This window comes from Diplotaxodon limnothrissa, linkage group LG12, assembly GCF_057381915.1.
Source record: "Diplotaxodon limnothrissa isolate DT_005_m linkage group LG12, D_limnothrissa_male_GT1.1, whole genome shotgun sequence".
NCBI classification, from domain to species: Eukaryota; Metazoa; Chordata; class Actinopteri; order Cichliformes; family Cichlidae; genus Diplotaxodon; species Diplotaxodon limnothrissa.
The window spans coordinates 25931975-25944913 of NC_140607.1; the positions used below are offsets into that span (position 1 = coordinate 25931975).

The window sequence follows — 12939 nt, forward strand, 5'->3', positions numbered from 1 at the left end:
TTACTTTGCCCTTGTTTGCCTCTCATCATGTCATCATGCAGGTTGGTGACTTTGGAGAACAGTCCAACCATCACTCCAGAGCTGCTCAGAATTTTCCAGAACATGTCAGCTTTGCTAGGTGAGCTCACATGATGTTTCTTTGTTTGCTGGTTTGCCTGGCCTGGTTTATGACCACACACAAACTCCCCAAAATAACTTAATGGCATTTTATATGCAGATCACAGTATTGTTTAGAAAGGAAGCTGTCACAATAATATGAAGAATAATGTGACTATAATGCATTTTAGAGTGGGTTTCCTGTATAATGGTTATATTTATTTGTATATGTGTTGTTATGAAGAGAGAGACAAAAAACATTTCACTCCAGAAATGGTCATAACAGTGATGTAAAATTGCTGCACAACCCCCCCCAAAACAAGCCAGTGTTGTCAGATCAAATAGTTGAGAATCACAGAGAATGGGGAAGGTTGATGCAATCCATGACCGTGGACTTAATTTTCATAGTTTGATTACCTCAGGCTATTGTAGCTTGTAAAGATCAGAGTTGCGGCTTTGCAGTTGCCTCAAGGCATCAGAGTCACTACTCTTGGTCTGTAGGCAGCTGCGAGGGGTGGCAGACTGAATAGAACTGGCTGGATGATTTATCACGGGCCCACAGCACTGGGACACACCTCACATGTTCTACTCTGTAGTGGTGTATGTGTGTGGCCTTGCGTGCGATGAGGAATAGTATTGATTTAGTGCTTCTGCACATAACGAGTGATATGACCACTAGTGTAGCTTGATTGGCTTGGTGGAGCATTTGATCACTTACAGTGTGGCTGGGGAATCATGAGACAAGAGCAAAGGACTCGGGTTGACAGTTATGGATTGATGTATTAGAGGATGAGGGAATTAGAGAGGATGAGGAAAGGGGAAAGCTTGATAAAAGTTGGCATGGAGGTGGTGAATGAAAAGGAATTATTTAAAAGTGATTGCTGGAAAATTCATAAAGCGAAAGTCACATAAAAGAAAGTTTGTGCATTGGAGGAGCGTGGACATGGATGAAAGATAAGAGACGGCCTTATCTAGTGCTGAACAGAAACAGGAAACCAAGGAGATGAAAACGGCAGGAAAAGGGATGCTTTTTTTTTTTTTTTTTTTTCAAGGCATCACTGCTAGTTATGTTAAATTTTAGACCAATCACAGAAAATTACAGAGAGGTGGCAGGAAGGTGACAAGAACAACTACTGTTGCCAAGAAACCAAAAAAGAGAAGTGAAAAAGCATACCAAATCCTAGTGATAGAAAAACTGTTTTAAATTCAGATTAAAGTTTGTGGGTGATCACAGTGAGTCCAATCATTCAGGAACATTTTCCTGAACATTTTTCAGCACAGAAGATGAACTAATAATGCAAATAACATTTATGCACTTGTAGAAGTCTTGACTGTGTGATTGAAAGACGTCAGCCCTGATTGCTTCCACTTGATTGACGAAGATCTGTCATATAATCAGCGCGTGCTGATCAGCTGCCATATTACTGGTTTAAGTGGGCTTAATGGGTGTATCGAAGGAGGGAAGACAGACTGTAATATCGATAAGAGGGTGTCAGATTAAAGAACAGCAAAAAATTGAAGGTTTAATGGTGGGAAATGAGAGACAGATACACACGGACAGATAAGGTTGTGTAGAAATGGAGATTGACAGATGGAAGTGGAAACACAAATTCCAGGAGAAAAATTAGCTCAGTCATAAAGGTATATGAGAAAATGCTGTGATGGTTGTTAGAGAATTGTGGATGAATATGATTGTCATTGTGCAAAATTATTAGATCTTTAGCAAGATGATTAGATCTTTAGGATGAAGGCTGACTTCTGTTTCCTACACAGACACACATACACATATCACTGATCACATCACATGCTCATAGACACATCAGGTGAGGAGCTTGCAGCTCCAAGATCCTGGTCCAATCAGCTCCCCTCGCAAGTTAAAATGGATTGAGCTCTGTCTTGCTTTGTTCACGGGAATAAGTCTCTAAACCAGCGCGGCCTGCGAAGCGCAGCCCTAACAATGGTATTCCACATTAGATGAAAGGTTTACTTTCACAATTCCATTCAGCACCATTTATCTCCCTAATATGCAGTTTAACTCATAAGGGCTCAAATGTGGGCTACAGCAATTAGTTTCAAATTAGGAAATTAATAGTCTATTTAGATAACAAATTGGTTATTAAAGTGATTTTGCAAGAAGAAATGCCATATTATATCATCTGTCCATCCTCCCAGTGATCCAGCAGCAGCCTCATGTGTTAAAACGCTGAAAACAAATAATAATTCTTTCTCATCAGAGGCTGCAATAGAGAAACAATCTCTCTCCCTTAAGAATAGATCTTAATAGATTAAGAATAGATCCTGCTTTGCCAACATCCATCTTGGTCAATATAATGTGACTCATTTTGTGACCCAAATATGCTTATAATTATTCCCATTTTCTGTGTTTACTTCGGAGACCTTGCTCGCCTTTCTGTCAATATTTGGTTCAGTGATGATGAGTGCCACTTTACTCTGGCCATGCCAGACACATATTAATGCAAGGAAAAGGAAAAAAAGCTTTCACATTTCTGCAGGTACAAGGAAACTGGAGTCCATTAGTATTAAAATAAATAAATAAATGAGGGGCAAATGCATTGTTTTTTTTTTTTTTTTTTTTGTTTTTTTTTTTGCTTTTTAAATACAAGTCATGTTTGTATATTCATAAAAAAGATCTGGGCTAAATCTTTGGAGTTTTCTATACGTATGTCTAATATCAAAAGGTGTTGGTAAGTTTCTAATCAATCATCTTTTCATGTTAAACTGCTTCTGTATCTAAAATAGATGTAGATTAGGTATTGATTTTGCACATATTAGCTGTTTTACCGTTTTGTCATATTAGGACTGATAATTCTTAACACAAGGGCTGTTTAATAGCTCTTATTAAGCTTTCAGCCACATCTCATTGACAACTTCTTTCTTCTTGCATCTGCTATGAGATAAAGGATCCAGTTTTTAGTCTTTCAGTCATGTCACGATTAAGCAATCTGAACTTGTCTTCTCTCTGTTGCTGTCTTTAAAGTCAAGAGTGATCAGTGGGCCTCAGTTAGTCAGGCCCCTGTTATCTTAGCTGTTATCAAATTTTCAAAAACTCTTAACAAGCGCGCTGGTTTTAAGTACTTTGCCATCAGTAGATGTTTTCACTATTGTAGCATTTGTGCATGTGTGCCGCTATTTTAGGCTATGCTTGCTGCTACGTTAATGAGTCGAATAACCCAGATGATAAGACTTTAAAATTACTGCCACTTGTCAGCCCTAAGTACTTTCTCTACAGCTTGTTGCTGTCTCTGTCTTATGTTCTTGTGAAAATCAGTTTCTCCCAAGGTTATGTTTGCATGTTTAAAGCTCATTAATTGCATTCAATGTGCTTGTGAGTGCAAGTGTCAGATAGAAATTTCAAAGCTGCTATGTTCAAAGATGATAGCTCAGAGGTATGATCACAGGTTTGAACAAATCAGGAAACACTTTGAAAAGCTGTGATTTAACGCTGGGAAGAACAAGAAGTTAAATAGAGAAACATTTTTCCTTTAAAACATGCATTTATTTCCACATACCAATGACAAATCTTATACAAGAACTAAAGTTGCCTGTGTTTTGTAATCTATCTCTTTCATCAGTCTTCAGCTAGTCATCATCTTTGGCTAGTTTTCACTAGAACATCTGGTGGTTCATTTATTTTGCCCATGGAGAGCAATGGAGGGATGTGGGCCATTGAGATAGTCTGGCTCACTAGGATGTTGGAGCTTGCCAGGTATGTGGCCTGGCCTGCCTGATAAAGAGCCCTGCTCCATCATTGCTGAACTGGAGGAGAAAATTCCCTAATTAGAATGTCAAGAGCCTTGCTAAATTGTTAGACTAGCACTACGCTCTGTATCACTGCCACCACACTCTGAACTAGGACACGTTTCAACTGTGTGTGGTGCTCTGACTTGTGATGATGGAGCACAAGCACAGAAGTTTCTCTCTTCTCTCTTACTGGCGTTACACTGACTAATGTCAGCAAGAAATAGAGATAAGTAGCCATTTTAATGTACTTTACTTTGTCCCTTCAGTGTTGAGAAACTCAGCAGTTCAAAGTTTTGGTTGAAAGGTTCGTAGTTTTGGTCGGAAACAAACACATTAGTGTTGTATTAATTAAAAATAAAAATAAAATTAAAAATAGCCGCACAGCAAGAAGGTCCTGAGTTCAATTCCACCATCAGGCCGGGGTCTTTCTGTGTGGAGTTTGCATGTTCTCCCCGTGTTTGCGTGGGTTCCCTCCAGGTACTCCGGCTTCCTCCCACCGTCCAAAGACATGCAGCTTGTGGGGATAGGTTAATTGGAAAATCCAAATTGTCACTAGGTGTGAATGTGAGTATGAATGGTCGTCTGTCCTTGTGTGTTAGCCCTGTGACAGACTGGCGACCTGTCCAGGGTGTACCCCGCCTCTCGCCCTACGACAGCTGGGATAGGCTCCAGCGCCCCCCGCGACGCTGAAAAGGAAAAGCGGTAGCGAATGGATGGATTAAAAATAGATATAAAACAGAAAATCACAAAATGTAGAGATCTTTAAAAACCAGTGATTGCTTATTTTCTCATAACAAGAGATATATGGAAGTCATGTGTAGCTCTTGTAGCCATATATGCTAATTTTCATAATCTTTTTGTTATTTTAGCCTGTGTCTTCAAATAGCTTTATTTTGGTCCAAATGGTCATCCAAAATTGTACGATGAGGCGTTGCAGTGTTTGCTTTTTGCCATCAATCGTTCCTGTGTAGGTTGTCTCTAGGTGCTCCGATTTTATCCCACAGTCCAAAAACATGCATGTATTTAGTGATTCTAAACTGGCCGTAGGTCTTAGTGTGAGCATGAATGTTTCTGTCTCTCTGTGTTAGCCCTGTGATAGACTTGGTGTACCCTGTGTCCCTGTTTGTGACAGCCTGGATAGGCTCCAGCTCCCTTGCAAACCTAAATTGGATAAGCAGTAAAGAAAATAGATGGTTGCATTGAATTCTAAGATGATGAATGTACAGTTAGATCAGTGGTTCCCAAACTTTGTTTTTGCTAGGCCCCCCTTTGTTTTACAAGAAAAATGTCCCCCCCCCCCCCGCCCCCCCCGCGCGCGCGTGCACACGCACAAACACATCCTCCAACCACACACACCCATATTTTGCTCCATTGCGGTTTATTTCACACCTCAAACATTTAGTAAACAATTAAGCAAATACAAGTAATCTGCAATAAATTACAGGTAGTAGGAAAATAAACTACTAATGTCTACTATTAGTCCACACCTGCACGGGTATTTTTGAAAACGCAGCTGTTTCGTCCACACGTAAACGGCATTTCGAATCACCGAAAATGGAGATTTTTGAAAACTCCTTTTTTGCGTTTACGTGTGGACGAGGAATACAGAGTTCGTCACACAACGTCAAAGGTATGTCCCTTTTTTCACGTCATGCTGTGCGCCACATTATTGTTTACATGAGATGAATTGCAGAATGGCAGATAGAGACAAAATGCTATTAATCTGACTAACTGCAGGCTTTACACGCTTGCATATAAGATAAGATAACCTTTATTAGTCCCACACGTGGGAAATTTGTTTTGTCACAGCAGGAAGTGGACAGTGCAAAAGTTATGAGGCAAAAATTAGAATACAATAAGAATAAATACAGTACACAACTGTACAGAATAGAATAAAATAAAATACTATATACAGTAGAATAAAATAAATATACAATAAGATAAAAATAGAATACAAATACAAATACTATATACAACTGAGTAAAAATACGATGACAGAAAGGATTATTGCACTTAGTATTATTGCATATGTATGGATGTGTGTGCTTGATCAGTTAAAGTCTTTATTATGGAGTCTGACAGCAGTGGGGAGGAAAGACCTGCGAAATCTCTCCGTCCCACACCGTGGGTGCCGCAGTCTCCCACTGAAGGAGCTGCTCAGTGCTGTCACAGTCTGCTGCATGGGGTGGGAGATGTTGTCCATCAGGGATGACAGCTTAGCCGCCGTTCTCCTGTCACTCACCACCTCCACTGGGTCCAGAGGGCATCCTAGAACAGAGCTGGCCCTTCGGATCACCCTGTTCAGTCTCTTCCTGTCCCCAGCAGAGATGCTGCCGCCCCAGCAGACCACGCCATAAAAGATAGCAGAAGCCACAACAGAGTCATAGAATTTCTTCAGGAGTGGGCCCTCCACTCCAAACGACCCGAGTCTCCGCAGCAGGTACAGCCTGCTCTGCCCTTTCCTGTAGAGGGCGTCTGAGTTATGTGGACTCATAACTCAGACGCCCTCTACAGGAAAGGGCAGTCTATTGTTCAGATGAACACCAAGGTACCTGTAGCTGTCCACAGCCTCAATGGCCATACCTTGGATGTTCAGTGGTTGCAGTGGAGAATGCTTGTGCCTGCGGAAGTCTACCACCAGTTCCTTGGTTTTACTGGCGTTGATATACACACACAGTCAAAGGAGCTTGCAAAGAAAAGCGTCTGGACTTCTTTAAGTTGCTTGAAGACGTTTCACCTCTCATCCGAGAAGCTTCTTCAGTTCTAAGGTCAAATGGTGGAGAGTCCCAGATATAAACCTAGTGGGAGTGACCCCCCACAGAGGGACAAAAGGACCCCTGATGATCCTCTAATCGCCTGAGCCAAGGTGTGAAACTGGGTGTGGGTCCCAATCAGCCAGAGTTTCGGGTGAGTTCATTGTGAAACCTGGCCCTGCCTTATCATGGGAATTCCTGGGATCAGATGACCCAGGATGTGAGTGGGCGTTAAGGCGTCTGGGAAGGGATCTCAAAAACTGGATTATTTCCCTTTCATACTCCCGCACCAGTTGAAGGGTGTTCCTCCCAAAATTTAAGGCAATATGTCTGTGAAGGTTCTCAGTCATCCAGGTCATCGTAGTCAAAGGAGCTTGCAAAGAAAAGCGTCTGGACTTCTTTAAGTTACTTGAAGACGTTTCACCTCTCATCCGAGAAGCTTCTTCAAGTAACTTAAAGAAGTCCAGACGCTTTTCTTTGCAAGCTCCTTTGACTACGATGACCTGGATGACTGAGAACCTTCACAGACATATACAAACACAGTTACTGTCCCTCTATTTACAAAGGCAGAGGCATCACGGTGTGATTATTTTACTGTAGTTGTTTTTTTCCTGTGTAATAATATTCAACATTGCTATCAATACATTTTTCAAAAAATGCCTCTCTGTGCAAAATGGGTTTAAAAACATAAACAACTGTGGGATACTGTTTGTCTGTGGTTTGAACCGGGGGAACAAATTGTGGCAGCATCAGCCTGATATTATTTGTATCCCACTGTAACTTTACTGTATAAAGAGCTAACATCTCCAAAATGTCACCAGTAGTTAGTCATCACAAGTGTTTGTGAACTAAAAATCAAGAATGTGGGATACTGTTTGTCCGTGATTTGAAGAGCCCAGTGCGTGCTCCCAACGAAGGGAAAACCAATTCTGCAGGGGAGCCCAAAGGGCAGATATGCTTCACCATATTTTCTAGTCTTTGGCTTAGAATGAAGTTGGTTTGGAAACATATTCAGCGATGCTTCATGTCTTGCCTTGTGTTTTTGTGGGCGCCCTGTGCTAGCAGTGTCCAAGCGTTTTGTCCCCCCCCCACCCCCACCCCCACCCCCCCACACACACACATTTTGGGAAGGTCTGAGTTATATAAAGCAAAAAATCTGCAAATACTCAGCTTTAGGATACTACTACCAGCATATATTTAAAACATTGCCAGATGAGTGACTGGTAATCAAACTAGTAGTGTCAGTATAATATTAGCCTGCCTCCTGGTTGATAAATTGAAACAGAACTGCTTCATGACCTTGCTGAAGTAATAACATACTGCTGCACACAGTCAAGTCAGAGACGCTGACAGATGAAAGATCTGTTTGCACTTGATAAGTGTTAGCTCACCGTTGTGGGCATTTTGTGTTTGTACAAGGTGATGGCCAGCAGTAAGCATAAAAAGGGGTAATGGCACCAACCAGTTCCCCACATTTGCCTTCTATCATTCTGAAAATTGTGATGAAAAAAAGTTAATTTGGCCTTAAAATGAAAAAGACATGTTATATTAAAGACCCAGCTAGGTCTCTGTTAAAACCTAGCTGGTAATGGCTTAAAAGTTCCTTTCTTGGCTGTTAGGCACTAACTATTAGTGTAGTTATTCTGTTTGGATACCAATATACAGTTATTGTTATCGACTACACTCATATTTTGATTATATTAATATGGTAATTAATTTTTCTCAAGTATGTTGGTTTGCACTGTTGTCCACAGCAAGGTCCTGGGTTTGAATCCACCATCTGGCTGGGGCCTTTATTTGTGGAGTTTCATTATCTCCATGTCTGCGTGGGTTCTCTCTGTGTACCCCCACTTCATTCCACAGTCCAAAGATGTGCACTAAGTGGTGTTAGGTTAATTATTGGTTCTAAATTACGTATGAATGTGGCACGATCCAGTGTCATCATAGCTGTTGTGCAAAAATATTGGCCAGGCACAGCCACAGACGAATAAAGCAATCCTGCTAAGGGCTTATGAAAGTACTCTGAGGGAATTGCTAACATTTCTCATAATGTAGACTCACAGTTAGCTGCCCTGTTAATGTTTCCTGGATCAATCTGAACAACCCCATTAGACGACAAGCTCTTTATTACAGGTTTCCTAACTGTAAGTAATGGCTTTGATTATAGCTATCACATACGTTGGAAATATTTCGCCTTATTTGATGCATTAATAGAGGAAACGGTAACATCTTATCATCTTTTCTTCCATTTTGATGTCATACTCCACAAGGGCTCTTCTTACAGTCTAATAACTTCAGATATACTATCCATGTTTAACCTGGAGTTCCTCATGCATTAACCAGTGTGAGATGTTTGAGACTTTTTTTTTGCTGGCTATAGAGCTTGGAGAGCGCTTCTCATACGTTCACCTTGGAATATTTCGGAGCATTAACAAGGTCTAGTATTTATTAACACTTTGAAATAACAGACATATCATGACTTGTCACTTTTCTGTGAAGTTTTATGCATTTGAAGGCTGTTAAACCCCCCGAGCCTAGGGCTTTACTGATCTCCAACTTTTTGTAGCTGGCTGACTAGAATAAGCCCAACAAACATTATCTGTTCTTGTTGTGCTTCATTGCAGATTTTGGCACAGCTTTTTTGCTATCTGTTCACTTTCCTTACTTTGCAAACATTTTCACCCTAATCACAGATTATAAACTGAAAATTGTGGAATAGTGGAATTGTGGAATATGACCACGTTTTAGAAGTACCCAGGAACCATTAGTGGTACTTCAGGGACTGTTATCGCAGTCAGATGTGAGTCTCATTTCCCAGCTAATGTTGATAACTGAAGCGGATTTTGCAGCATATGCCCAGGGCTATGAAGGATGTACTCACTAAAGCTTAATCAGTGCTTTAGCATCTGTTTTTGTGACTATTTGATTATGACGGTGTGTGCGTGGAGGGGGTGATTGTGTCCTCCCTTCCCACATCTTTGTTAAAATTTAATTGCTTTTATAGTGTTTGGCAAAACAGCCTATTCTGATTTAGACTAATTTGTATTCCTTAGGCTTTTCTAATATTTTGTCCATGGGCATTTCTATGCATGGAAGGAGAAAATATTAAAATAATTTCTCTATAATTCAATTGCATCCAAATCTTACTAATTAATAAAAAAAGTTTCCTTGTGCCCAGCTGTGTGTTCTGCACTTTTGGTGAGCGCTTTGCTGGAAACCTGAGGAAGTGCATTGTCCTCTTCAAAAACATTTGAAAGAGTATTTTTTACCCCTTAGCTGTAAAAGGCTGATGGGATAGTGGCGTCATCGTATCGAACAGGCGGCCTTCATCATGGACACCTAAGTTTGTGAATGTGATAACTCGAGAACGAAGTAACGTAGGAGTTTGAAACTAATAGTATAGGTGTATCTCCTATGTCCCAGACTAGTTCTGATCTCACTGACCTTGACCATGACTCAGAGGTAGGGATGGGTATGTTTCAATTCCTTGGAATTGTTTGCCATTTTTGCAAACGATTCCCTTATCGATTCCAGTCGCCCCGAATGACGTCACCACTTTGCGGAGCGTCATTTACCTGGCAGGAAACACAGCGCCTTAGCGGCTCAAATGCTCAAAAGTTTGATTATATTTTACGAGAACGGATGACAACAGGGCAACTTGCAATACTTGAAAAGTAGATATTTCATTTAAGGGAGGAAACACTACGAATACGCAAAAGCATTTGCTCACAAAACACACGATGACCTTAAATGAATGTCGTGTTTTTAATTCCGCTCCGGACTCGTGAATCTCAGCAGCGGCGGTAACGTTTGCACGTCTTCTCCCGTTAATGCGGCAGGTAAATAATCAACTAACAGTGCATATTATGTTAGCACGATCTGCCTTATTACAAAACCTGCCATTACTGTGCGCTGCATTTAGGTGACCATGATGAGAGAGACAAACAGAGTCTGGCTGGCTCAGATGCTGGCAGTTCTTGCTGCAGTCTACCGTTAGTGTCTCCTTTCAGGTCAGGATAGACGAATGTTACCCAGCAGTGACTAAGTTTGTGGTAAAGGCTTGCACCCATTTGCCACAGCAGATGCCCCCGATTATCGGTAACTGAATGTGTTTAATTGTAGGCAGGGACTGGATATTCTTGTGTAATTGCTACTGAATAATTTATGTTATACTTTGTTATTGCTACAGAAGAATATTTATTTTATTATTTTACATTTACATTTTTTTTTTCTTCCTGGGGACCCTGTGACACCCCATTGAAGAGCCGTAGGCTGTGGATCTCTTAAGATCTCACTGTTGGGTTTGTAAGGCCATGTTACTCCTAAATTTCTATCTTCTTCAAAGAGAAGATATAAAACAAAGTTCTAAGCTAATTGAACTTAGTGTTCTCCTTTTTAAAAAAAAAATCGATAAGAGAGTCGATAAAGAATCGAATCGTTAAACAGAATCGAAAATAGAATCTGAATCGTGAAAATCTTATCAATACCCATCCCTACTCAGAGGTCAACTTTTCTGAAAATCTTTGGAACAGGATAAGTCCAGAAGGAAATCACCTAGGATTTTCAAATTCATACCATAGGTCTACCTGCTAGAAGGCTGAGGGTTACCACTGGTTACTATCAACTGCAGACATTTTTTTGTTGTTCATTTGGAACCTGAGTGTTTATTTCCAGACCATCATAATTGTGCTTTCAGGATTGCACTTTTCATATCTCACTGTAGGACCAGTCACAACATAGAACCCAGGAGAGAACAACAAAGGTAGAGAATAGCATTTATCGGGCTGTTGTGTTGATGTAAAAAGAAGCCGATATGTTGAAGCTGACACACTAAATCCTCCATCCTTTTGTTCCTGCCGTATTTGTGTCACACCGAAATTGTCTGGGGATGCTGTGTGGAGATGGAAGTGAATTTACTTCCAATAACCAGAAAGATGCAGTGTTATTTTTGTCAGGCTGTTTGTATTCATACATGGGCACTGGGGGTGGCCTGAGTTCATTTGCAATCGTGAGGGATGTGAATGATGAAAGTCTTATCAAGTCCAGGCCTTGGTACTCTGGGCTGCCCAGAATAAGAATGACATTCTTTGTTTATTTTTTCTTTTAATATTAATTTGTGTGTTTTCCTCTTATGTTGATAGCTACACAAAACTCTTCTTCAAAGGGTATTACCAGAATATGTACACATCTTATCAGCTTGACATGGCAGGAGTGCTTGTGGTGGTTTCATTATGGAGGGACAGGGACTGGAGAGATGTCACAAGCATTTATCTACCTCTTATTTTGCCTTTGGCATTAAAGACAATGCAGCATGTGTAACTGTGCTTGCAGGTAAGATTAAGTATTTTTGAGTGTACTCATATGGTGTCACTGAAGTTTGATAATGGGGGTGACAGTATTTTCACAGGCATAGAAAAAAGAACAGTCTACTCTTTGTTTATATTAGAACTAGACTGTTTAGAAGAAATAGTTTTTCATCAATTGATTTTATTTTCCCTGGACTGCCTCAAAGACATTCTGGCAAACCATCAGGCGACTCAGGAGAGGAAAGCATTGCTCTACCTGCACTGTGTATAGTGCAGATGGAGCGCTGCTGACTTCAACTGAGGACATTGTCAGGTGGTGAAAAGAGTACTTCGAGGATCTCCTTAATCCTACTGACATGTCTTCCGTAGAAGAGTCTGGGGTAGAGGGGGGTGACTTGTCTATCTCCGGGAGTGAGGTCACTGAAGCAGTTTAACAGCTCCTTAGTGGCAGATCTCCTGGGTTGGATGAGGTTCGTGCCTGTACAATGTTGTGTGAAGATCAGGGCCGGTACCTCTAGATTGACAGACCGAGATGGTGGGTCCCATCTTCAAGAAAAGGTTCGGAGGGTGTGCTTCAAGTATAGGGGGATCACACTCCTCCGCCCCCCTGGGAAAGTCTATGCCAGGGTGGTGGAAAGGAGTCCATCCGTCAGTAGTACCTCTGATACAGGAGGAACAATGTGGTTTTCGTCCTGGTCGTGGAACACTGGACCATCTTTACCCACTCGAGGATCCTCGAGGGGGCAAGGGAATTTGCCCAACCAGTCTACATGTCTTTTGTGGACTTGGTGAAGGGATTCGTTGCATCCGTTGCTATAGGCCATTCAGTCCTTATAAAGCCTTTGCAAGAGCTTGGTCCCTATAGCCAGCAATAAAGCGGACTAGTTTTTGGTGGGTGTTGGACTCTGCCAGGGCTGCCCTTTGTCGCCGATTCTGTCCATAATTTTGATGGACAGAATTTCTAGGTGTAGCCAAGTGGCAGAAGGCTTCCATTTGGGTGGTCTCAGAATTTTATCTCTGCT

At 41.2% G+C, this 12939-nt stretch overlaps 1 protein-coding gene across 1 annotated transcript in view; it reads left to right on the forward strand.

The window, feature by feature from the left end:
• Positions 1–12939, forward strand: part of ipo11 (importin 11) — a 127541-nt gene that overhangs the window by 71429 nt on the left and 43173 nt on the right. The window contains exon 22 of the mRNA XM_085367379.1: positions 42–118. Coding sequence (XP_085223505.1) covers positions 42–118 — 77 coding nt within the window. The remainder of the gene's footprint in view (positions 1–41; positions 119–12939) is intronic.